Below are 25,970 nucleotides of genomic sequence, written 5' to 3'. Positions count from 1 at the left end.
AGTCACGTCAACCCAATTGGAGCAGGGACAGAGCAGAGCCGCCACCCATGCCCAGAACAGGTCCAGCGACCTGCCGGCGTAGTAGTCATGACACCCCAATTGGAGTAGGGGCAAAGCAGATCCTCCACCCGCGCCCGCAAGGTAGGCAGGCCTGTGACAGACTGGCGGAACAGGCCCAGCGGCCTGCCGGCGTGATAGACACGTCACACCACTTGGGGGAGGGGCAGAGCAGAACAGAGCCGCTCCCCGAGCCCGCATCAGGCCCAGCGGCCCGCTGGCGTGGCAGCCTCATCACCTCATTTGGAGTAGGGGCAGAGCAGAGCCGCCGCCCGAGCCTGCAAGGTAGACAGACTTGCGACCGACAGGCGGAACAGGCCTAGTGGTCTACTGGTGTGGTAGACACGTCACACCAATTGGAGGAGGGGCAGAGCAGAGCCACCTCCTGAGCCCGCAAGGTAGGCAGACCCGCGTCCGACCGGCGGATCAGGCCCAGCGGCCTGCTGGTGTGGTAGACACGCCACCCGTCACCCCAATTGGAGTAGGGGCAGAGCAGAGCCTTCGCCCGCGGTCGGAGCAGGCCCAGCGGCCCTACAGCGTCGTAGTCACGTCAACCCAATTGGAGCAGGGACAGAGCAGAGCTGCCACCCGCGCCCAGAACAGGTCCAGCGACCTGCCGGCGTAGTAGTCACGACACCCCAATTGGAGTAGGGGCAGAGCAGATCCTCCACCCGAGCCCGCATGATAGGCAGGCCTGTGACAGACTGGTGGAACAGGCCCAGCGGCCTGCCGGCGTGATAGACACGTCACACCACTTGGGGGAGGGGCAGAGCAGAACAGAGCCGCTCCCCGAGCCCGCATCAGGCCCAGCGGCCCGCTGGCGTGGCAGCCTCATCACCTCATTTGGAGTAGGGGCAGAGCAGAGCCGCCGCCCGAGCCTGCAAGGTAGACAGACTTGCGACCGACAGGCGGAACAGGCCTAGTGGTCTACTGGTGTGGTAGACACGTCACACCAATTGGAGGAGGGGCAGAGCAGAGCCACCTCCTGAGCCCGCAAGGTAGGCAGACCCGCGTCCGACCGGCGGATCAGGCCCAGCGGCCTGCTGGTGTGGTAGACACGCCACCCGTCACCCCAATTGGAGTAGGGGCAGAGCAGAGCCTTCGCCCGCGGTCGGAGCAGGCCCAGCGGCCCTACAGCGTCGTAGTCACGTCAACCCAATTGGAGCAGGGACAGAGCAGAGCTGCCACCCGCGCCCAGAACAGGTCCAGCGACCTGCCGGCGTAGTAGTCACGACACCCCAATTGGAGTAGGGGCAGAGCAGATCCTCCACCCGAGCCCGCATGATAGGCAGGCCTGTGACAGACTGGTGGAACAGGCCCAGCGGCCTGCCGGCGTGATAGACACGTCACACCACTTGGGGGAGGGGCAGAGCAGAGCCGCAGCCCGCGCCCAAAACAGGCCCAGTGACCTGCCAGCGTGGTAGTCACGACAACCCAATTGGAGAAGGGGCAGAGCAGAGCCGCCGCCCGCGCCTGCAAGGTAGTCAGATCTGCGACTGACCGGCAGAACAGGCCCAGGGGTTTGCGGACGTGGCAGACACGTCACCCTAACTGAAGTAGGGGCAGAGCAGAGCCGCTGCCTGCGCCTGGAACAGGCCCAGAGGCCCGCCGGCATGGTAGTTACGTCACCCCAATTGGAGTAGGGGTAGAGCAGAGCTGCCGCCCACTCCCGGAACAGGCCCAGCGACCCGCCGGCGTGGTATCACGTCACCCCAATTGGAGAAGGGGCAGAGCAGAGCCGCCTCCCGCGCCTGGAACAGGCCCAGCAACCCGCAGGCATGGTAGTCATGACACCCCAATTGGAGTAGGGGCAGAACAGAGGCGCCGCCCGCGCCTGCAAGGTAGTCAGATCCGCGACTAACTGGCAGAACAGGCCCAGGGGTTCACGGACGTGGTAGACACGTCACACCAATTGGAGGAAGGGCAGAGCAGAGCCGCTGCCCGCGCCTCCAAGGTAGGCAGACCTGTGACCGACTGGCAGAACAGTCCCAGTGGCCCGCCAGCGTGGTAGACAGATCACCCCAATTGGAGGAGGAGCAGAGCTGCCGCCCGCCCCTGCAAGGGAGACTTTTCAACTAAACAAGAGCAATATAAATATATAGGGGGAAAATTTAAAAAACACAACAGTTTCACTAAGCAGAAAGAAACACGAGCAATATGAAAAGACAAGGAAAGAAAGGACCACAAGCAATGCAGGTCAACTCAACTTTAGAAGAGGTAATAGCTGCAGCAGATGGAATGTCAGATAAAGAATTCAGGATATACATGCTGCAGATGATCTGGAGTCTCAAGGAGGACATTAGACAGCAAAATCAGACAATGAAAGATCACTTCGACCACTTCGACAATGTATTACATAAACAAATCCAAGAAGCAAAAGATCAACTATACAGGGAGATAGAGGTAATAAAAAACAAACAAACAGAAATCCTAGAAATGCAGGAAGCAATAAACCAACTTAAAAACTCAATTGAGAATACTACCAGCAGAGTAGAACACTTAGAAGATAGAACATCAGACAATGAAGACAAAGTATTTCAACTTGAAAAGAACATAGACAGCTCAGAAAAACTGTTAAGAAACCATGAGCAGAACATCCAAGAAATATGGGATAATAAAAAGAGACCAAACTTAAGAGTCGTTGGGATACAGGAAGGTATAGAGGTCCAAACCAAAGGAATGAGCCACCTATTCAATGAAATAATACGAGAAAACTTCCCAGACTTGAAGAATGAGACAGAATCCCAAATCCTAGAAGCATACAGGACGCCGAATGTGCAAAATCATAAGAGATCCACACCTAGACACATTATAATGAAGATGCCCAACATACAGAATAAGGAGAGAATTTTAAAAGCTACAAGAGAAAGGAAGCAGATTACATTTAGGGGTAAACCAATCAGGATAACAGCTGATCTTTCAACACAGACTCTGAAAGCTAGAAGATCCTGGAATAACATATTTCAAAAACTGAAAGAAAATGGGTTCCAACCAAGAATCATGTATCCAGCGAAATTAAGCTTCAGGATGGAAGATGAAATTAAAACCTTCCACGATAAACAAAAGTTAAAAGAATTTGCAGCTAGAAAACCATGTCTTCAAAACATCCTCGGCAAAACATTACAGGAAGAGGAAATGGAAAATAACAATGAAAACCAACAGTGGGAGGTAGGACAGTAAAGGGGGGAAAAATAATCAAAAAGGAAAACAAACCATGTTTAGTAACATAAATAAACAAATATGGCTGGAAGAACAACCCATATCTCAATAATAACCCTAAATGTTAATGGCTTAAACTCACCAATCAAGAGACACAGGCTAGTAGAATGGATCACAAAACAAGACCCAACAATATGCTGCCTACAGGAGACACATTTGATAGGAAAAGACATACATAGACTGAAGGTGAAAGGTTGGGAAAAATCATATCACTCATATGGACCTCGGAAACAAGAAGGAGTGTCCATACTCATATCAAATAAAATAGATTTCAAGCCAAAGTTAATCAAAAGGGATAAAGAGGGACACTACATACTGCTCAAGGGAACCATACACCAACAAGACATAACTATCATAAATATATATGCCCCAAACAATGGTGCAGCTATGTTCATCAAACAAACTCTTCTCAAGTTTAAGAGTCTAATAGACCAACATACAATAATCATGGGAGACTTCAACACACCTCTCTCACCACTAGACAGATCTTCCAAACAAAAGTTGAATAAGGAAACTATAGAACTCAATAACACAATTAATAACCTAGACTTAATTGATATATATAGAATATACCACCCAACATCAAGCAGTTACACTTTTTTCTCGGCAGCACATGGATCCTTCTCAAAAATAGATCATATATTATGTCACAGAGCAACTCTTAGACAATATAAAGGAGTGGAGATAATACCATGCATCTTATCTGATCATAATGGAATGAAACTGAAAATCAACGATAAAAGAAGGAAGGAAAAAACATGCATCACTTGGAGAATGAACAATTGGTTACTAAATGATCAATGGGTTATAGAAGACACAAGGAGGAAATTAAAAAATTCTTAGAGATAAATGAAAGCACAGACACAACATATCGGAATCTATGGGACACATTAAAAGCAGTTCTAAGAGGAAAATTCATTGCTTGGAGTTCATTCCTTAAAAAAAGAAAAAACCAACAAATAAATGATCTCATACTCCATCTCAAAATCCTAGAAAAAGAAGAGCAAAACAACAGCAAAAGAAGTAGAAGGCAAGAAATTATTAAAATCAGAGCTGAAATTAATGAAATCGAAACAAAAGAAACAATTGAAAAGATTGACAAAACTAAAAGTTGGTTCTTTGAAAAAATAAATAAAATCGACAGACCCTTAGCCATGCTAACGAAGAGAAGAAGAGAGAGAAATCAAATTACTAGCATACGGGATGAAAAAGGCAATATCACAACAGACACTTCAGAAATACAGAAGATAATCAGAAAATATTTTGAATCCTTATACTTCAATAAAATAGAAGATAGTGAAGGCATCGATAAATTTCTTAAGTCATATGACCTGCCCAGATTAAGGCAGGAGGATATAGACAACCTAAACAGACCAATATCAATTGAGGAAATAGAAGAAACCATCAAAAGACTACCAACTAAGAAAAGCCCAGGACCGGATGGGTATACAGCAGAGTTTTACAAAACCTTTAAAGAGGAACTAATACCAATACTTTTCAAGCTATTTCAGGAAATAGAAAAAGAGGGAGAACTTCTAAATTCATTCTACGAGGCCAACATCACCCTGATTCCTAAACCAGACAAAGACACTTCAAAGAAAGAAAACTACAGACCAATATCTCTAATGAACCTAGATGCAAAAATCCTCAATAAAATTCTGGCAAATCGGATTCAAAAATATATCAAAAAAATTGTGCACCATGATCAAGTAGGATTCATCCCTGGGATGTAAGGCTGGTTCAATATACGGAAATCAATTAATGTTATTCACCACATCAATAGACTTAAAAATAAGAACCATATGATCATCTCGATAGATGCAGAAAAAGCATTCGACAAAGTACAGCATCCCTTTATGTTCAAAATGCTAGAAAAACTAGGGATAACAGGAACTTACCTCAACATTGTAAAAGCAATCTATGCTAAGCCTCAGGCTAGCATCATTCTGAATGGAGAAAAATTGAAGGCATTCCCTCTAAAATCTGGAACAAGACAGGGATGCCCTGTCTCACCACTTCTGTTCAACATAGTTCTCGAAACACTGGCCAGAGCAATTAGACAGACGAAAGAAATTAAAGGCATAAAAATAGGAAAAGAAGAACTTAAATTATCACTATTTGCAGATGACATGATTCTAGCAGACCCAAAAGGGTCTACAAAGAAACTATTAGAGCTAATAAATGAATTCAGCAAAGTGGCAGGATATAAAATCAACACGTATAAATCAAAGGCATTCCTGTATATCAGCGACAAATCCTCTGAAATGGAAATGAGGACAACCACTCCATTCACAATATCCCCCCCAAAAATAAAATACTTAGGAATCAACCTAACAAAAGAGGTGAAAGACTTATACAATGAAAACTACAGAACCCTAAAGAGAGAACTAGAAGAAGATCTTAGAAGATGGAAAAATATACCCTGTTCATGGATAGGCAGAACTAACATCATCAAAATGACGATATTATCAAAAGTTCTCTATAGGTTTAATGCAATGCCAATCAAAATCCCAATGGCATTTCTTATAGAAATAGAGAAAGCAATCATGAAATTCCTATGGAAAAATAAAAGACCCAGAATAGCAAAAACAATGCTAAGCAGGAAGGGTGAATCAGGCGGTATAGCGATACCAGACTTCAAACTATACTACAGAGCAATAGTAACAAAAACAGCATGATACTGGTACCAAAACAGGCGGGTGGACCAATGGTACAGAATAGAGGACACAGAAACCAATCCACAAAACTACAACTATCTTATATTTGATAAAGGGGCTAAAAGCATGCAATGGAGGAAGGATAGCATCTTCAACAAATGGTGCTGGGAAAACTGGAAATCCATATGCAACAAAATGAAACTGATTCCCTTTCTCTCGCCATGCACAAAAGTTAACTCAAAATGGATCAAGGACCTTGATATCAAATCAGAGACACGGCGTCTGATAGAAGAAAAAGTCAGCTATGATCTACATACTGTGGGGTCGGGCTCCAAATTCCTCAATAGGACACCCATAGCACAACAGTTAATAACTAGAATCAACAAATGGGACTTACTCAAACTAAAAAGTTTTTTCTCAGCAAAAGAAACAATAAGAGAGGTAAATAGGGAGCCTACATCCTGGGAACAAATCTTTACTCCTCACACTTCAGATAGAGCCCTAATATCCAGAGTATACAAAGAACTCAAAAAATTAGACAACAAGATAACAAATAACCCAATCAACAAATGGGCCAAAGACATGAACAGACACTTCTCAGAGGAGGACATACAATCAGTCAACAAGTACATGAAAAAATGCTCACCATCCCTAGCAGTCAGAGAAATGCAAATCAAAACCACCCTAAGATACCATCTCACTCCAGTAAGATTGGCAGCCATTATGAAGTCAAACAACAACAAGTGCTGGCGAGGATGTGGGGAAAAGGGTACACTTGTTCATTGTTGGTGGGACTGCAAATTGGTGCAGCCAATCTGGAAAGCAGTATGGAGATTTCTTGGAAAGCTGGGAATGGAACCACCATTTGACCCAGCTATTCCCCTTCTCGGTCTATTCCCTAAAGACCTAAATAGAGCATGCTACAGGGACACTGCTACATCGATGTTCATAGCAGCACAATTCACAATAGCAAGACTCTGGAACCAACCTAGATGCCCTTCAATAGACGAATGGATAAAAAAAAATGTGGCATTTATGCACAATGGAGTATTACTCTGCATTAAGAAATGACAAAATCATAGAATTTGGAGGGAAATGGATGGCATTAGAGCAGATTATGCTAAGTGAAGCCAGCCAATCCCTAAAAAACAAATGCCAAATGTCTTCTTTGATATAAGGAGAGTAACTAAGAACAGAGTAGGAACGAAGAGCATGAGAAGAAGATTAACATTAAACAGGGACAAGAGGTGGGAGGGAAAGGGAGGGAGAAGGGAAATTGCATGGAAATGGAAGGAGACCCTCAGGGTTATACAAAATTACATACAAGAGGTAGCGAGGGGAAAGGGAAAAATAATACAAGGGGGAGATATGAACTGCAGTAGAGTGGGTAGAGAGAGAAGAGGGGAGGGGAGGGGAGGGGAGGGGAGGGGGATAGTAAAGGATAGGAAAGGCAGCAGAATACAACAGACCCTAGTATGGCAATATATAAATCAATGGAAGTGTAACTGATGTGATTCTGCAATTTGTATACGGGGTAAAAATGGGAGTTCATAACCCATTTGAATCAAAGTGTGAAATATGATATATCAAGAACTATGTAATGTTTTGAACAACCAACAATAAAAAAAAAGAAAACAAATTAGCAAAACCTTAATAATTTTACAAACAATAAGGCTGAATGATGCTATATATAGAATATTTAGAAAAAAAACCTGAATTTCCTCCATTGAGAATTTAAATTCTGCTTTCTTAATATCCAGTATGAAAAACATAAATCCACTTTTCAAATCAGAATGTATCTTTTTTTTTCCCACCCTCAAAGGTGTCCTTTAATGTAGTCCCCTTATTGTAGTGGGAAAATCATAGTAAGACTGTTTTCATTTGAAATCTACCTTTTCAAAGTGTGGGAACACTGTGGAGAGCCAACCTAAGTGCCACCATTTTGTTGTTCAGTTTCCAGTTGTGATTTTGAAGCCAACAGCTGCGGTTGGTTTGAAGCAATTGCTGGTGACCATTTTGACTGGGTATGGAGCTCCCAGAGTCATCTTTCTGCTGATTTTAAGCAACAGGCACCCCCTCAGGATCATACTCATAACACAACTCAAGGTAAGAAGCAAGTAAGATTCCTCTAACAACTCTTATTTACTGTTCAGTTGGCCCCAGAAGGGAAAGAGAAAGAGATGTGTTCAATGCCATCAGAAGCATCAGTAAGACAGTTGAATATTTTCCATGGTGGTATTCTGTCTGCATGAAATTATTGCTCTGTGGGTGGTACAGATGCAGCATAGATATATTTTTGGCTGGATGAACCAAAATTATCAATTATTTTTATATCATTTAGCATTTTTATAAAGCAAATTTGACTTAACAATCACTATTGATTTTGTATTATTGTGTAAATTATAATTTTAGTTGTGCACTAAATTTACTCAGTTTTGAATTAAGAGACATTTGTCTCATTTTAAATTCCAATAGGGCTAAGTAACGATTTTGTTTTGTATCCCAACAGGCCACTTTATGTTCATTCTGAAGAACAGAAACAGCTTGTCCCAAGTTGCTAAACTTCGGAGCCCAACTTTCAGCCAGACAGGGTCTGGGTGCACACTTTCTTTCTGGTAAATATTAAAAACAATTCTCAATTACCCTTGTGGCCCAGTGGTTATAGAAATCCTTCTGAACATACTAGCTGTTCTGGTTTTATCCATGGTTTTTGTTTAAAAAATTGGCATTACACTAAGTTCACACAATTTTCATTTAACTTAAGAGCATGTCATAAGTTGTTTGTTTATTTGTTTTTCCTCTTATGATAGGTACTATTTCCCGCCAGCAATGGATTAAAATTTAATTAAGACTTTTCCTCTGCTCTCTCCAAGTTCTTTGAAACAGTCTCCCATTGATTTCACTGGACATCAGTGTCATTGTGTATTGGTATGTGTAGCAACAGCTGAACATCATCACTTAGCACATTCATATAATGCCTTTTTGGTTTATCCTTTTTCTAATCTGATGTGAGATTAGGGTTGTGAGAGCCATGGAGTATGCACCTCAGCAGATGAGCTCTTGCAAACAGGCAGCAAGAATCACTGCAGGAAACAATGGTGTCTATTATGACAACCAATTATCAGTTGGTTAGGGTATCTCATAAATTATGCCTGCTTCTTGGCTTTGCCCTTTTTCAGGTTTTATAACTATGGCCTGTCAGTGGGAGCAGCTGAGCTGCAGCTACATACGGAAAACCCTGGTGACTCAACAGTGCTCTGGAGAGTGTTGTACAACCAGGGCAACCAGTGGTCAGAGGCGAACATCCAGCTAGGGCGCCTGACCCAACCCTTCTATTTGACACTGGATAAAGTCAGTCTTGGCATTTATGACGGGGTCTCGGCTATTGATGACATCAGATTTGAAAACTGTACCCTTCCTCTGCCTGCTGAGAGCTGCGAGGAGCCAGATCACTTCCAATGTCCACACACAAAGGCTTGCATAGAAAGGCTTCGGTTGTGTGATCTGGTGGATGACTGTGGTGACTACAGTGACGAAGTTGACTGTGGTAAGGGTTTTGGCATTTCTCTTTTTTAATGTTTTTGTTTTTGGTCCCTCTGACTTATTTTGAGGGTGGTGATTTGACTAGATCACTATTATTTTTTAGCCAATCAATCCAGTGCCACTATGCAGTGAATATCAGATATTATATTATTATTAATTAATCAGGTCTTTCAGCCTTTATTTAGGGGACTTATTAACTAGATCCTAGGAAGAATGGAAGAACCCAATTATGCGGAATCTCTGCCTTTATGGGCTCTACAATCTAACTGAATAGATGGATATTCTAATATTTCATAAATAAATATAAAATATCAACTCTGCCAGGAGGTATGAAGAGGGATGCTGGGACTTTATATGATAATGGAATTGGATTTAGCAGAATAATCTAAAAATAATAAGTCAAAGTATATATCCAAAAGCCCTGATGTGTGACTGCAAGTGAGATGAAAGACAGATGATGTAGCTCCAGTGAGGAAAGGGACAAGAGGGTAAAACAGAGTTAGAGGTATGGGGGAGGCTAGATTGGCAGATTTTTGCAGTCCAGGCTCAAGAAATCGGCTTTGGAAATTTTTAAGAAGGGGGATAATAAAACCCCCAAATTTGCATGCTTTAAAAAGATGTCCCTCTATGCTATAATGATTAGAGCACAGTGGATTCTGATTATCTAGCAAGGAACTCTTGCGGTATCCCGTAGGAGAGTAGATGGCAGTGAATTGTGTTGATGGTGAAGGAGATGAGTGATGAGGCTTAGGGGAAATATTTAGGAGGGACATTTGATTATTTTGAATACTTATTCTTTTGGCTCTAGGTATCAGGAAGTAAGGTGTCAAAATCGGTCTTGGGTCTCTGGTTTAAATTATTAAGTTTTTATTATGTGATGATTACATGGGCCTTGCAGCTTAATGCACGTAGCTTCAGTAATGCACTTCTGAAAGAATCAGAAGCTAATAGTATTTTGTTTTCATTTAAAAAAAATGTTAGAAAGTTTGCATCTTTTCTTGGACTCAGATTCTTTTTCCTGAGGTATCAACAACTTTTAAATTTCAAACTAGGTATTTATTAAATTTGGAAGCAGATTATATACCGAGATAGAATCATAGAATGCTTGGTACCTTACAGGAAATATTAATTAAGAAATTTCCATGTAAATTGTTGCAGAGAGCTTTGCAGGTGTGCAAACTTTGATACACATTATCAAAGACATATTGAAGTCAGGCCTGTTAAAGTCCGAATTATCATGCATCTCATGAAATTTATACAACAGATATTTGAGCGGATGGCATTAACATTGATGATTTTGATAATGACCATCATAAGAAGTCTAACTTGCCCCCGAGCTAATTTATTTTTGCAAAGTTGGAAAGCCTTTTCATTTTTTCCCCCTGTTCTCTAAATTCTAAATCTTGATCTGCTTGTAAAAACAAGTAAATTATCCTTCAAATTTCCCAGTGTAGGATTATGGGAGTGAAAACACAACAGCAAATTGCTTCTTGTGTTTGTGTATTATCGAAAGGAAAAAACAGTGTCAGGAGAATGGTGACTTCTCACAGCTTTGCATGGTGGCATGTGATTTTATTACATGGTGTCCACTGGATGTCCTGAAACCCACACTGTATCTCCTGATATATGTTTAGAGATGTGATTTTTTTCACTGAAGGGTGGAACTACACATATTGCCATGGAAATAAAGATTGAGTGTGTAGTCAGTGTGAAGACAGACAATGTAAAAGTCTGTTGGCATTAGTGCCAGTTTTATGTCAAAAACTCAGCAACTTGACATTCTCCATCTGCTTCACAGCAAAAGACAGACACCTGGAGAGTACATTGCGTGTCCCCAGTTCACGTCACAGCTGGGCTTGATTAGTCACAAGTGAGGAAATATCAAATGAAAGCTCATCTCCCATTTGACATTTACCAACTTGGTTTCCTTCATTAGGTCTAAGCGCCTGCTCCGCAGTTTTCAGAGACAGATGATTTGTCCTCGCCTGACTGCTTTTATTCACATAGGCTTTTATTTATTGTTTCAGGGTGTTTGCTCACCTTTGGCACTAAGTACTATTATGAAGATGAATTGTTAAAGGACAGTGGACGTTTATTTTTTTTTTAAATATTAACTTATGTAAATGAAGCTGAAATGTGGAACTACATGCGAATTTTAAATCCATTCCCCTCAGCCCAAATACTGTCAAATGCACATTTTATCCCATTTATTCTAAAGCAAATACTTGGTGTCAACAAAATCCTTATGCCTTGAAAAATGAACATGTTCCTGTATTACCCTAGAAATTGAGGTCGCACATTTAATTGGGCTAGTCAATTCCTTTAAAGTCAAAATTGTTCCAGTGACTGAAGGAAGTTAGAAGTGAAAAGTTAGAAGAAAGTTAGAAGGCTCAAAGTAGCTACAGACCAGTGAGAGGAAGGGCAACCACTGATGAGATACAGCAGAGAGTAAGAAGGCACAGGTGAACATTAGGTGTGAACAGAGACAGGGTCAGAGTCCAAAATACATAGGAAGATAGTGCATCTGAAAGGGAGAGATGCATTTTAATTTGGGGAGGAAATTAAAGTTTAGATTAAAGGAAGGTATGTTAAAGGATTTTGAATAGAGAAAAAATAAGTGGTAATACTGCCATTGAAGGATTGTTACTCTGGCACTGGTATTTGGGAATACATGGAGCTTAGGCAGGATATAACTTAAAATGTTTTTAGGCTGAAGTTTGGAAAATATCTACATAAGAATTATCTTGAGGGAGTGTTGGGGATATAGCTCAGTTGGCAGAGTGCTTGACTCACATGCCTAAGGCCCTGGGTTCAATCCCCACCATCACATTAAAAAAAAAGAATTGAGTATTTGTTAAAAATTTGAATTTGTGAGTTTCATTCCATAAACTAGTGTTTATTTGGGGATTTTATCATGAAGCAATTTTACTATGAACTCCTGGTGATTCTTAAATTGTGAGACTCATTGAAGTAGGATTGTTCTTAGCTTTATTAGGATCACTAAGGGAGCTTATAAAAAGTCCTAGCCATGGCTTTGCTACTCGCAGCAACTAAATCACTATCTCTGGGCTTTGGTATTTGTTTGTTTTTAATGCTCCCGGCTGATTATAATGTTGAGTTGAGTTTGAAATGCACCAAGCCAGAAATTTCTTACTGAACCAGCCATGATGTCATGATCATTTGCTTGGAGTGATGTTAACAAACCTGGAATAGGGAGGAACACAAATAAATATGAAGAAAATAATGGCCAAGGCAATTTCATCTTCAGTGCATAGAATATTGTTATTTGATGCATCATCTGGCATGTATTAGCTTTTTAAAAACTAATGATGCATTTTGAAGTTAAAATGGCTTGCCTTTGCATGACAAAAGTATCTGTGTTCTTCTTCATGTTTACTTTTGTCCTTAATTAACTCTTGCCATTGTTTAATGCCAATTTCAGCCCCTGAACTACAGTGTAGCTTTGAGAATGGAATTTGTAACTGGGAACAAGAGACAGAAGATGACTTTGATTGGACCAGGAACCAGGGTCCAACTTCAACACTTAATACCGGCCCCATGAAGGATAATACTTTGGGCACAGTTAAAGGACACTATCTCTACATCGAATCCTCTGAGCCACAGGATTTCCAAAACAAGGCTGTTTTACTGAGCCCCACCTTTAATGCCACTGACACGGAGGGCTGCACCTTCCGCTTATACTACCACATGTTTGGAAAGCACATTTACAGGCTGGCTATCTACCAGCGAATCTGGAGTAACTCAAGGGGACGGCTGCTGTGGCAGATATTTGGGAATCAAGGCGACAGATGGATAAGGAAACTCCTCCACATTTCCAGCCGGTGGCCTTTTCAGGTATTGGTGCTAGGTTTCATAAAGTGTATATGAATGTGTATTTGAATCAGAATGTCTAAGCCACGTGGACGATTACTGCAGTCCTGCGATAAAAGCGAGCGGTATTTGATCAAAGTTACTCTGACACATATTTATCATTTAATTAAGGGTGTACCAAAGCTCTCTGAGTTGCCTTGCTCCTTGACTACCTGCGAAAATGTATGATTAGAACCTCTAAAGATAAACACAGGGCATTGGAAATAGCTGCAGTTGCCTGCAATACTAAGTACTTGATCTACCAATGAAAATGAAAATCTGTGGGAAAGAAAGGAGTTTGGCACAATCTCCGAGATCCTGCAAAAAGCACAGACTTGTAAAGCTATTATTTTGAATACTTCATTTGACATTTTTAACTATTTATAGGTAAGCAACTGAAATCCAGGCAGAGTGCTTGCGTTTTCCAAAAATCATAGCTTCTTCAGGGAGGAGCTGAAATTTAAGTCCAGGTCTCTCTACTCCTGGTGGAATAGTTTTTACTCCAAATTTTACATGTCTGCTCCTAAAAGCCAGTTCAAATGCATATGTGATTTTCACAGTTTTGTAAAGGGTGTGTGTGTGTGTGTGTGTGTGTGTGTGTGTGAGAGAGAGAGAGAGAGAGAGAGAGAGAGAGAGAGAGAGAGACATGTGTGATATATTTGGTTCTTTTAGCAATTTCCCAAAGTGGGGAAGTCAGAGATCCTTTTTGCCATTTTTGGTGAAAGAAGCCCAGAGAGGTTGTTTATCTTTGGCCAAATAGTTTGTGAACAGCAGAACTGGAACTAACACTGGAATTCAGTTTCTAAATAATTGTCATTCCTTGCCTTCCCAATATATCATATGACTTTAACATTCAGGTGTTGAATATATGCATTTTCTCCCTTTAGCAAATAAATCTCTATATATTAAACAGGGAAAAAACTTTTTACCTATTCCTGGATATATATATATATATATATTTTGTTGTTGTTGTTGTTGTTTGTTTGTTTGTTTGCATGTACCAAAATTCTTTCAATTATCCAGATTTAAATACTGACTGTATCGAGAGGTATTGGCCTAATTAACAGTTTAAAAGGTTTTTTTTGTTGTTGTTGTTCCAGGGATTGAACTCAGGGGCACTCCACCACTGAGCCACATCCCCAGCCCTATTTTGTATTTTATTTAGAAACAGGGTCTCACTGAGTTGCTTAGCACCTCGATTTTGCTGAGGCTGACTTTGAGTTGGTAATCCTCCTGTCTCAGCCTCTGGAGTTGCTGGGATTACAAGTGCACCACCATGCCCAACTAATTAACATTTTTTGTAACCAAAAAGTTAGCTGCAGACTTCCTTTTGAGAGCTTCTCACTTTTATAAGTATATTTTTTACATGATTTAGTCAGTGAAGAGCACAATAGTAATGGTGATTTGTCTAGGGATACATAAGCTGAAAACAGGGGAAGGAACCTACCATGTGTAGGGTGCTACCTTTCTGTTTAGCTGCAGGGATGCATGCCATTGTGTGAAATGAAATGGAAGAGGTTTTATTTCTTCTAACTTTTATTTAATAATGGCTCATCCACTTCAAATTAATTCTTACTGTCTAATCATGTCACTTGTAATTTAGACCACCCTAGTATTTAGTGGATCAACTCTTCTTATGATATTTATTCAAGAATTGGTTTCCAGGAGAAAATCAAATTTACAGCAAAGTTTCACAGCCAGATAAACAAGCAACTAACCAAAGAATCCTGTGGTTATGAATATAAACATAAAAATTGAGTATGAAACCCACCAGGGGTTGCATGTAGAGTACACTGTTTGACTCTGAGAGTTCTTTAAGACTTTATTTTAAATAAAATTCAGGACTGAAATGCTGAAATTAGAGATTCTGCATGCTGTGTGAATGAATCACTCAAGGTAGTAAAAAGGGTCCAATTTATGCAAATAGATATATTTCCTCCATTAACAAATGGATATTCTCAGTTTTCGTCCTACTAAGAAAGAACAGTGGTAATAACCAACACTCTAATTAACTCTTGTATTGTAACAGAACTCACCTCACCTTAGGCTCAGCATCAATGTTGACTTCAAAGAAAAATCCAAAAATTTTTCAGGATCACTCATTTTTTTTTAAATTTTAAATTTATTTATTCTAATTTGTTATACATGATAGCAGAATGCATTTCAATTAATAGTACAAATATAGAGCACAATTTTTCATTTCTCTGGTTGTACGTAAAGTAGAGTCACACCATTCCTGTCTTCATACATGTATTTAAGGTAATTATGTCCATCTCATTCCACCATATTTCCTATCCCCATGCTCCCTCCCTTTCCCTCCCTCACCTTTGCCCTATATAAAGTTCCTCCATTTCTCCCACACTTCCCCTCCAATAAGGATCAGCATCCACATATCAGAGAACACATTAGGTCTTTGGTCTTTTGGGATTGGCTTACTTCACTTAGCATCATATTCTCCAACTCCATCCATTTACCTGCAAATGCCATGATTTTATTCTCTTTCATTGCTGAGTAATATTCCATTGTGTGTGTGTATGTGTGTGTGTGTATACACACATACATATATCTCAGAGATTTTTATCCATTCATCTGTAAAGAGCTTCTAGGTTGGTTCCACAGTTTAGCTATTGTGAATTGTGCTGCCATAAACATTGATGTGGCTGCATCACTGTAGTATGCTATTTTGAAGTCCTTTAGATATAGACCAAGTAGGGGGATAGCTGGACCAAATGGTGGTTCTTTTCCAAGATTTCCAAGGAATCTCCATACTGCTTTCCAGATTGGTTGCACCAATTTGCAGTCCCACCAGCAATGTATGAGTGTGGCTTTTTCCCCACATCCTCACCAACACTTATTGTTGTTTGTATTCTTAATAACTGCCATTCTGACTGGAGTGAGATGAAATCTTAGAGTAGTTTTCATTTGCATTTTTCTAATTGCTAGAAATGTTGAACATTTTTTTCATATATTTGTTGATTGATTGTATATCATCCTCTGAGAAGTGTCCTTGGCCTATTTATTGATTGGGTTATTTGTTTTTTTCGTGTTTAGTTTTTTTGAGTTCTTTATATGTCCTAGAGATTAGTGCTCTATCTGATGCACATGTGTAAAAATTTGCTCCAATTCTGTAGGCTGTCTCTTCACCTCACTGATATTTTTCTTTTGCTAAGAAGAAGCTTTTTAGTTTGAATCTATCCCATTTATTGATTCTTGATTTTATTTCTTGTGCTATAGGAGTTTTCTTATAGGAAGTTGGGGCCTAATACAATATGATAAAGATTTGGGCTTACTTTTTCTTCTGTTAGGCACCGGGTCTCTAGTCTAACTCCTAGGTCCTTGAGGCTCACTGATTTTTAATGAGATAAATATGATAGTACTAGATGGTAGATGCTATGTAAGAGCTATTTATATTTGTCAATAGCAGTTGAAATGATTAGCCAAGGCTCTTGTATGTGGCATGGTCCATGAGGCTCAGCACATCATGACATTAAAAAAACTTCATTACAAACTCCTAACTAATTTTTATTTTGAGGTTTATTGAAGTATAATTGATAAGTAATAAACTACACTTATTAAAAGTTTTGAAAACATCAAAACAGCTATATAATTTCAATATCTTGATTGTATTAGTTCTAGGAAAATCCTAATCAAAGATAATGAAAATAAGCTTCATCTTCAAAATTCTTCTAATACCTCTTTATAGTCCATCTCTCTGGCTCTTCAATAACCACTGACCTGCTTTCTGCCATTATATATTAATATATACACCTTAAACATTTATTTAAAGGAAATTGTACCATACTACAGTACTCTTTATTGGTGTGATTTATTTCATTCAACACAGTTATTCTGAGATTGATTGAAGCTAGAGTGTATATCAGGCATTCATTGGCTGCACCAATTTGCAGTCCCACCAGCAGTGTATAAGTGTGCCTTTTTCCCCACATCCTCACCAACACTTAATTGTTGTTTGTGTTCTTAATAGCTGTCATTCTGACTCTAGTGATATGAAATCTTGGAGTAGTTTTCATTTGCATTTCTCTAATTGCTAGAGATGTTGAACATGTTTTCACATATTTGTTGATTGATTGTATACCATCTTCTGAGAAGTATCTGTTCAGTTCTTTGCCCATGTAATGATTGGATTATTTTATTTTTTTTGTTAAGATTTTTGAGTTCTTTATATATCCTAGAGATTAGTCCTCTACTACAAGCACTATACAGATTTAATGCAATTCAAATCAAAATCCTAATGGCATTCCTCATAGAAATAGAAAAATCAGTCATGAAATTCATCTGGAAAAATAAGAGACCCAGAATAGCTAAAACAATCCTTAGCAAGAAGAGTGAAGCAGGTGGACTCACTATACCAGACCTTAAACTATACTACAGAGCAATAGTAACAAAAACAGCATGGTATTGGCACCAAAACAGACTGGTAGACCAATGGTACAGAATAGAGGACACAGAGACAAACCCATATAATTATAGTTATCTTACATTAGACAAAGGTGCCAAAAACCCACATTAGAGAAAAAAATAGCCTCTTCAAGAAGTAGTGATAGGAAAACTAGAAATGTATATACAACAAACTGAAATTAAACCCCTATCTTTTACCATGCAAAAAACTAAACTCAAAGTGAGCCAAGGACCTAGGAATTAAACCAGACACACTGTGCCTTTTAGAAGAAAATGGCCCAAATTTCTATCAGGTCAGATTGGGCCCCAACTTCCTTAATAAGACTCCTATAGCGCAAGAATTAAACTCAAGAATCAATAAATGGGACAGATTCAAACCAAAAAGCTTTTTCTCAGGAAAAAAAATAAAAGAGCAAGGTGAATTACATGCACATCAGATAGAGCACTAATCTCTTAAAAATATATTCTGTATGGAAATCCTTTATCCAGTATATGAGCGGCAAATGTTTTCTCCCTGTCTTCAGGTTTGTCTCCCTAGTAGCTTGCGTCATGTCTTGGATCTAGAAGTTAAATGACTGTTTAAATGAGTGCATTCATATTTCTAAGTAGAAAGTCATGGTTAGTATTCTTTATACTTAATTTTGATTTTTTTCTCATATGTTTGTGATAGTTTCTAAGCAATTTGAAATTATTTGGTGGAATTTGGTATATCATGTAAACAATGACTGGTTAAAGGAAGAGGCTTTAGTAATTATGAATTTTTATTTCCTTTTTTTGGGGAGTGGGTACCAGGATTGAACTCGGGGGCATTGGACAACTGAGCCACATCCCCAACCCTATTTTGTATTTTATTTAGAGACAGGGGCTCACTGAGTTGCTTAGGGCCTCACGAAGTTGCTGAGGCTGGCTTTGAAATTGCATTCCTCCTGCCTTCGACTCCTGAGCCACTGGGATTAGAAGTGTGCTCCACAGTGCCCAGCTTTTTATTTCCCTTTGAACAGTAGAAAAATGTACAGACTTTCTCTGTTTGGATTATTATTATTTACGTTTTATGTGAAATAAAGCTGAGTTTCACCTAAAACTTACTTGTGTCTATTATGACATTGAGGTCAATGTCATTTTAGATTTATATTGAAGTAGTAAAATTTTAGTTAGACCTTGAATATTTAAGCCTATACTTTCTTCTATTATTGTGAATAAACTGCTGTACTCATATATGTTTAAAAAATATTCATTGGAAATGCGAAGATTGTTGTGTTTATTGGTTTTAGTTCTATGGAGCTTCAAAATTCCTGTGCCACCAGCATTATAAGTCCTTCCGAGCAATTGACATTACTATTTATGTGGTTAATTTCACAGGACATAGTAGTCTTTATTGCCATCATTAATTGGTACAGGACTTAGACTGTTTTCCAGGTGGACGCTCATTCATAGAATTAGAAAATATATAGCCAGAAAGAAATCATTTGATCTAAACCATTCGTTCTACTGATAAGAAATTAAGGTCCAGAAATGGTCTTATTAATGTCTTAACAGGTATTTAGGATAAAGACTAGACTTCAGGTTTCCTGGATCCCCATTTCAGTGATCATGACACTAATATCTTTGGTCCACATTACCCACATAATTAAACATAATTACATATTAGATAAGAAGTACTAAGGAGCCATTATAATGAAAAATGTCAAAATATTATCTTGAATACTTTGATCTTCAAATGCAATATGTAACACTTCAAACATTAATAGTTCCAGTGATTCATTGAGTAAATCACTTTTTCCAATAAGATCACAAATTAGCAATCTAATGTTTTGACTAATTCAAATACTTCCCTAAGAGTCTGAAAAATATGTTTATGTACCATAGAAAATGATTTACTTATCCAAAAAGGCTAATTTTAAAATTAGGCAAAAAATCTAGGAGCTTTGTTCACCCAGATTCTTGTAATCTATGAAATTACAATTTCACATGGGTCACGTGAAATTGTACATATTTTTCCAAAAATATTTTACAGGATATTTTGGGTTTCTTTTCTGGTACAGAAAAAATTATGACATAACAAATTGATGACAGAGAATAACAGCCTTTAGACATCTGATGATCCAGTGCAATTCAGCATCGTGCTGTAGAACATATCCTACGTGGAGTTATGTTAATAAGAAAGGGCATTTGGGCCATGCCAAATTGTAGAGGTTGTTAAACAAGATGAAAGAGAAGGGACATTTTTCCCACAACTGTATTGAAGAATATCTCAAATTATAACTACTAAGGAGGTCTCAACTAAAATACTAATCATACTACTGACTTTCTCAAAGGACATTTTCTAACAAGAAGATTCTTTATTACATCTGATCTCACCCATGTATCACACTTTTATTTATATTTGCATGATAATTTTGATGCTTAATGAAAAATAAAGATTTCATAGGCAACTATTTTATGACTTCTTCAGTTGCCTTTATCGATGATTCACCACATATTATATGAGTCATAGAATGTTGCATTTATATCATTTAATATTAAAATTAGCCCAAGAACTTTCTCACCAAGGATTTGATCCAGGTATCCTGTAGTGTTGCCAGTGCTTAAAATCCTCTTGCTTCATGAGGTTTTTGATCTTACCTCTGAATATGATGACAGAAAATATTTTCTTACACAGAATTGAAATCTCTTTTCTTTTTGCTTTTCCCTTTTAAGGTTGAGTTTCTTGGCATGGATCCAGTAGCAATGGAAGCCATAAATAAGTGCTACAAAACCCCAGCTTATGCCAATTTATTAATCCTTTGCTACCACAAAAACTAGGACTTACAGTCTTCCTACATGATCTCTTTTTCTGAGGAGAATATTTATGCATGAAGTAGACCTGGGAAGGGAACATGGGTCTTCAAAGAAAAAAATCCTTCAGCTAGGACCTCTCAACTCCATAGAGTGTTCTGACTCAATCTGCAAGAATTTTCCCTAAGTGCTGATATTATAATTCAATAATGCAAGAGAGTGTTTTCTCAGATTTTGCAGCAAGAGCGATGGCATAATTTAAACAAATCTTGTTTGCAGCCATAATTGGAGTGTGTGTGTGTAGTGGGTATGCGTTTAAATCCTAAATGGTACATCGGTTTTCAGCAATTCTAGGGGGAAAATGTTTCTGAAGTTAGGTTGTAAATAAAGCAGGACCATATTTAATAATGTCATCTTCAACCCACTTTTCCTGAAATTATATACATAAATTCTGAAGGTGTAAATTTTATGTCTTTTCCTATAACATTTTTTTCTTCCAAGTGTGTGTAGCTTGCTATAATTTGCATTGAAAAGTTTTGGATGGAGTTTGCTGGCATGGATCCTGTGTGAACAAGACTCATAGATTTTTTTGCCTATAAACTGCATCCTAAATCTTTTTTCACAGTTTAACATTTCTCATGGGCTATCTTGAGCTGAATTTGAAATAGAGACCCAGCTTATTATCTCAAACTCTGAAGTCAAACTCTGGTGCAAAGTGATGAGCTTATGAAGAACCATCCATAGAGAAGCAGAGAGGAAAGGAGTCAGACAAAAGCAAGTAGGAGAGTTTCTGGACCAGAAAACAAGTTCAATTTCTTTTTTCTTTCTTTTCTTTTCTTTTCTTTTTTTTTTTTATACTGGGGATTGAACCCAGGTGCACTCAAATACTGCCACATCCCCAGCCCCTTTTTTTATTTTATTTAGAGACAGGGTCTCACTGAGTTACTTAGTGCCTTGCTTTTGCTGAGGCTGGTGTTAAACTCACCATCCTTCCTCCTCAGCCTCCCGAGCCACTGTGATTACAGGTGTGCACCACTGCACCTGGCGACGAGTTCAATTTCTTAAATTCATTCTTTTACATTAAAATCCATTAATTTTATATTTTTTCTGATTTCCATAGGTGTAATCTAATATTTTGACAAGAAATTATATAAATTCTGAAGGTGTAAATTTTATGTCTTTTCCTATAACATTTTTTCTTCCAAGTGTGTGTGTAGCTTGCTAGAATTTGCATGTCTGCATTTCTTTGAAAAACAAGTTGCAATAGAATATTAAGGGATATCTTAACTGGAAATATACAGAGAAATTATAATATTAATATATACTTATGGTGGTATACAAATATTTATACAATCTAAGTTGAAAAGAAGAAGAAAAAAGAGAGGGGAAAGAAAGATTTAAGTTATTGGAGATTAAATTTTTAAAATTGCCAAATAGTTGGTGAAGAGAGTAAGAAAAATACTAAGGGTGAACATGAATGTTTTAATTCTAGTGTGTTTTCAATCATTCTCATCTGTGGCCTATTTTGAAACTTGATGTAACCATCTCCCCCATCCCTTATCACTGGTTTCACATAGGCCAATCATTTGGGCCATTTCTGCTGATGGATATTGCCAAATCCCTTTGTCCAACTCTCTGGCTCGATTTGGGAGATTGGAGTGAGAAATGCAGAATTGGCCTTTGTGTTGGCTGTGTCTGATTTTGCCAGGAGGCAGGAGGCTGTCCAGCTATATGATGCTGAAAGATGTTGAAATCCCAACTGTGGGGTTTATTTGTCTTTTGGATGTTTGCATGAATTTGCTGGATATGCTAAAAGCTGCCTCGTTAGCCTCTCCTCTACAGGAAAATATTTAAATATACTTTTGTGGAGTGTGATATTAAGAAAGTTGTCTTAGATCATCAGAGCTGAATTAATCTGTTAGAAACTGAACTTTCAAATAGTATACCATATATGAATCTTCTTAAGCAGACTCTGTAGATAGACAAATTAGAAAAAGGCAGGAGTTTATTGCTCTCTGGTTTCCTGTTCACTCTATACAGGTAAACTCTGAAATATCTCTTGATTGTGTTTGTCTCTGCTGACCCACACCTGTTTTAATCATGTGAAACATTTCAGACTATTCTTCTTTCTGCAAATTTTTGCTTTAAAGCACTATAACATATTGAACCAAGTAGTTTTGCTTGCTTATATTGATGACACATGATTTTGGCTTTTATCTTCAGTGGAAAATCAATGTGTTACCTAGCGTTCCCTAAGAAAAAGGTATGGGGCTTCTTTGTAATTCTTTGTCAGATGATTGCTCTATCTTGATTTATGCCCTCAAACTTTTTCTCATTCAGCAGAAAATATTGTATCGCTATCTGAGAGAGCAAAGCGATCTATACCAATTTATGCTCTGAGCACAGCCTCTTTCCAGAATTCTTTATGGAACATATCAACTCACTATAGATTAGGAACACAATGCATTCTTCTTTCTTAAGGTGTCAGATTGGCCATTTGGTTCATACCCAAATTTTTGAATGAACATTTTTAGTAAGAATATTTCTCTATAAGATAAAACCTTGGACAATCGTTATTCTAGTGCCTCCCAGAATTTCTGGGTCTAAAAAGGAACTTAATAACCTGGTCATAACAATTGTCCATACTATATTGGGACCTCCACTTGGAACCAGTTTAGGGACGATTTTCTAAAACTGTTTTCATTGTCAACTTTTGCAAGACTGAAATCTAATTGTAAACTTTTGAAAATTAGGTTATGTAGTTCAATGGTTAAAGTACTCCTAGATTCAATTCCCAGTGTACACACAAATACACACATACACACAGAGAAAAGAAAAAGAAAACTAGGTTTCTTAGAATGGAATTCATGATACTTTCTTCTAAGTAATATTTTGACCCCAAACATACATTTCAGCTTGCTTTGTCATGTCCTTAGCAGTGTTAAAAACACAATATTTCATTGTAGAAAATCTTGAACTTTTAAAAATTGAACTTAAAAATTGTTAGGCCTACTTTGTACTTGTATAGAAGATGTACTTTACATCTTATGGTGTAAAGTCATTGCCGTTCAGGGGGAAAACCAGTAATAGGAATAAATGAAATGTTAATGGTAATGTAATTGTGAAATGTTCGAGGATATTTAGTGTTCCATGAACTTATATCCAGGAGGAGTGAGAGTAGAGAAGGAAGATGAAGAAATGTTTGAGAGAATGGGGAAAAAAGTAGAACCCAGTCTGCAAGTCTGTATAACCCTGAAGTTTTTATCTATTGGGAAATTCTGCAGAATAACTAAAAATCTCTATTTATGCTATCTAACAAAATACCTTTTTCCTCCCAACCCTGTCTTAGTTACTATACAGAAATTCCATTTGTATACTGGTATGGCTTGAATGTCCCCTGCAAGACTCAACTTAAAGGCAGAGCCATTAAGAGGTGGTAAGGTCATTAGGCTTTAGGGTATCAGCTTTATGAAGGGCTTAATGTCTTATCACAGGAGTGGCAAGTTATCTTGGGAGTGGCTTTGTGTAAAAGGATTTGCACACAGGATAGTTTACAAAGCCACTGGTGATTGCATGACCAATGTAATTCCACATGATGTATAACCAGAAAGATGAGAAGTTATACTTCATATATGTAGAATATATCAAAGTACATTCTACTATCTGTATAACTAATAAGAACAAATTTCAAAAAAAGGCACTTGCACATTCATGTGTACCGTCTCTCATGCACACTCACACACTTGTTCTCTCACCCTGTGGAGCCTCCTAATATGTCATAATAAAGCAGGAAGCAAGGCCTCTCCAGATGTAGAGGCCTTGATCTTGGACTTTCCAGCCCCTTATACAGTGAGAAATAAATATCTGCTCTTTAGACGTCAGCCAGTCTGTGGTATTGTGTTACGTCAACAGAAAGAGATGACAACTCATGTTGACCATAAAACTTCCAGTACATTTGAAATGGTTATGGGATGTGTTAGGCCATTTAAAGTGAGAATTATTCTAGAAAATTGGGAATGTGTGTTATTGCATATAAGCACATTTTTATCATGTGTGGACTATCTGTGTTCTTCTGAGTCACTAAGTTCACAGTTTCATACACACACACACACACACACACACACACACACACACACACCATATGATGCTATGATGACCATTAGTATGTAACTGGTACTATCACTCCAGTATATTAGTGCGATCATCCTTTCAGCGTCAGTATTCCTGTAATTGCTTCATCTGGTACAAAGCCAACCTTGACTCACAGTGTCCGTGGATCTAATCTTGTCTAATTGATAACATAGTTTAATGATCGTAATCCCCCAAGAAGCATCCAAAGAGCTAGAGAACAAAGAGCCTCTTTCCTAAGGTAGGAATTTATTTTTATTTATCAGTGTTGTCTTTTTTGACCCCCAAGACACTAGCACTTCTTCCACGTTGCTGTCCCCAACCTTTCTCATCTTTTGTTAGATCCCTTTTGGAGATTTATACTTGGCCTCTCAGCTTCTCCCTCCCTCTCTGCTGCCATTGGTGATGACAGAGTCCCTTAACTCCTGGTATTGCCCCTAGTCTAAACGGGTGTTGTTACCTTAAGTAAACTTTATGCTGCTGCCCGGAACTATAATTAGGGCAGTGCTTGCCCACTAGCCCCACGCCATGCTGGCCCAGAGTTCCAGAAGGTAGAGCCCACCCACAGCCCAGAGTTCCTGGGGAGAGCCACCCGGCACTGGGGTTCCTTATTCACCAAAGCATGGCTCCACAGCCCAACATCAGGAACATACAGCCTTGAGGCTGTCACCGCCATGAAACTGGAATATCGCTGCTTCTATAAAGAGACAACAAGAAGGATCTTATAAGACATGACCAAGATCCCTGTGTCGTGGCTGCACCAGACATTTCTCTACTAGGGGTGCTAACAGTTATCCTGTTGCTGAGGTAACAGGGCGCCTTGCATGGGGTTTCCTATCTCTTGTTTCTCCCAACAGCCAATTTCTTATGATTACTCTCTCACTAGTCATATAATTGAAAACCTCCATATTCTCACATCCTATCTCATAAACATCTTAGCCAACTCCCAGTCTCCCCTTACACCATCAGAAACTATAAACCATCACACAAACCTATTGACTATATGTTTGAAGATAACCAAGTCCATCATTTCTGTTTATAGTGACAAAATTATAAATGTAAAATTAGAAGCTAAGTGATATATGGCTGCAGGTTGGGCACATTGAGTGCTATAATATTGATCTTTCCCTTAAAAATGAGGTATTGGTAACCTGTGAGGATACTATGAGACAATAGGGCAGAAACTGTGATACCTCAAATCTACACTGCAAGAGAGGAAGACACATAGACATCATGAAAAAAACAAGAGAGGAAAGTGCCCCAAACAAACCAAGATACTACAATAGAATCCATTGATAGTGA

At 38.9% G+C, this 25,970-nt stretch overlaps 1 protein-coding gene across 1 annotated transcript in view; it reads left to right on the top strand.

Annotated features, from left to right (window-relative positions):
- Malrd1 (MAM and LDL receptor class A domain containing 1) overlaps positions 1 to 25,970 on the top strand; it is a 638,713-nt gene that overhangs the window by 133,546 nt on the left and 479,197 nt on the right. The window contains exons 15-18 of the mRNA XM_076872892.1: positions 7,887 to 8,039; positions 8,443 to 8,548; positions 9,113 to 9,480; positions 12,919 to 13,331. Coding sequence (XP_076729007.1) covers positions 7,887 to 8,039; positions 8,443 to 8,548; positions 9,113 to 9,480; positions 12,919 to 13,331 — 1,040 coding nt within the window. The remainder of the gene's footprint in view (positions 1 to 7,886; positions 8,040 to 8,442; positions 8,549 to 9,112; positions 9,481 to 12,918; positions 13,332 to 25,970) is intronic.

The sequence above is a fragment of the Callospermophilus lateralis genome, chromosome 13 (assembly GCF_048772815.1).
Source record: "Callospermophilus lateralis isolate mCalLat2 chromosome 13, mCalLat2.hap1, whole genome shotgun sequence".
In the NCBI taxonomy this organism is placed as follows: Eukaryota; Metazoa; Chordata; class Mammalia; order Rodentia; family Sciuridae; genus Callospermophilus; species Callospermophilus lateralis.
Note: the sequence above shows the minus strand (reverse complement) of the source record. Positions and strands in the feature narration are given on the sequence as shown.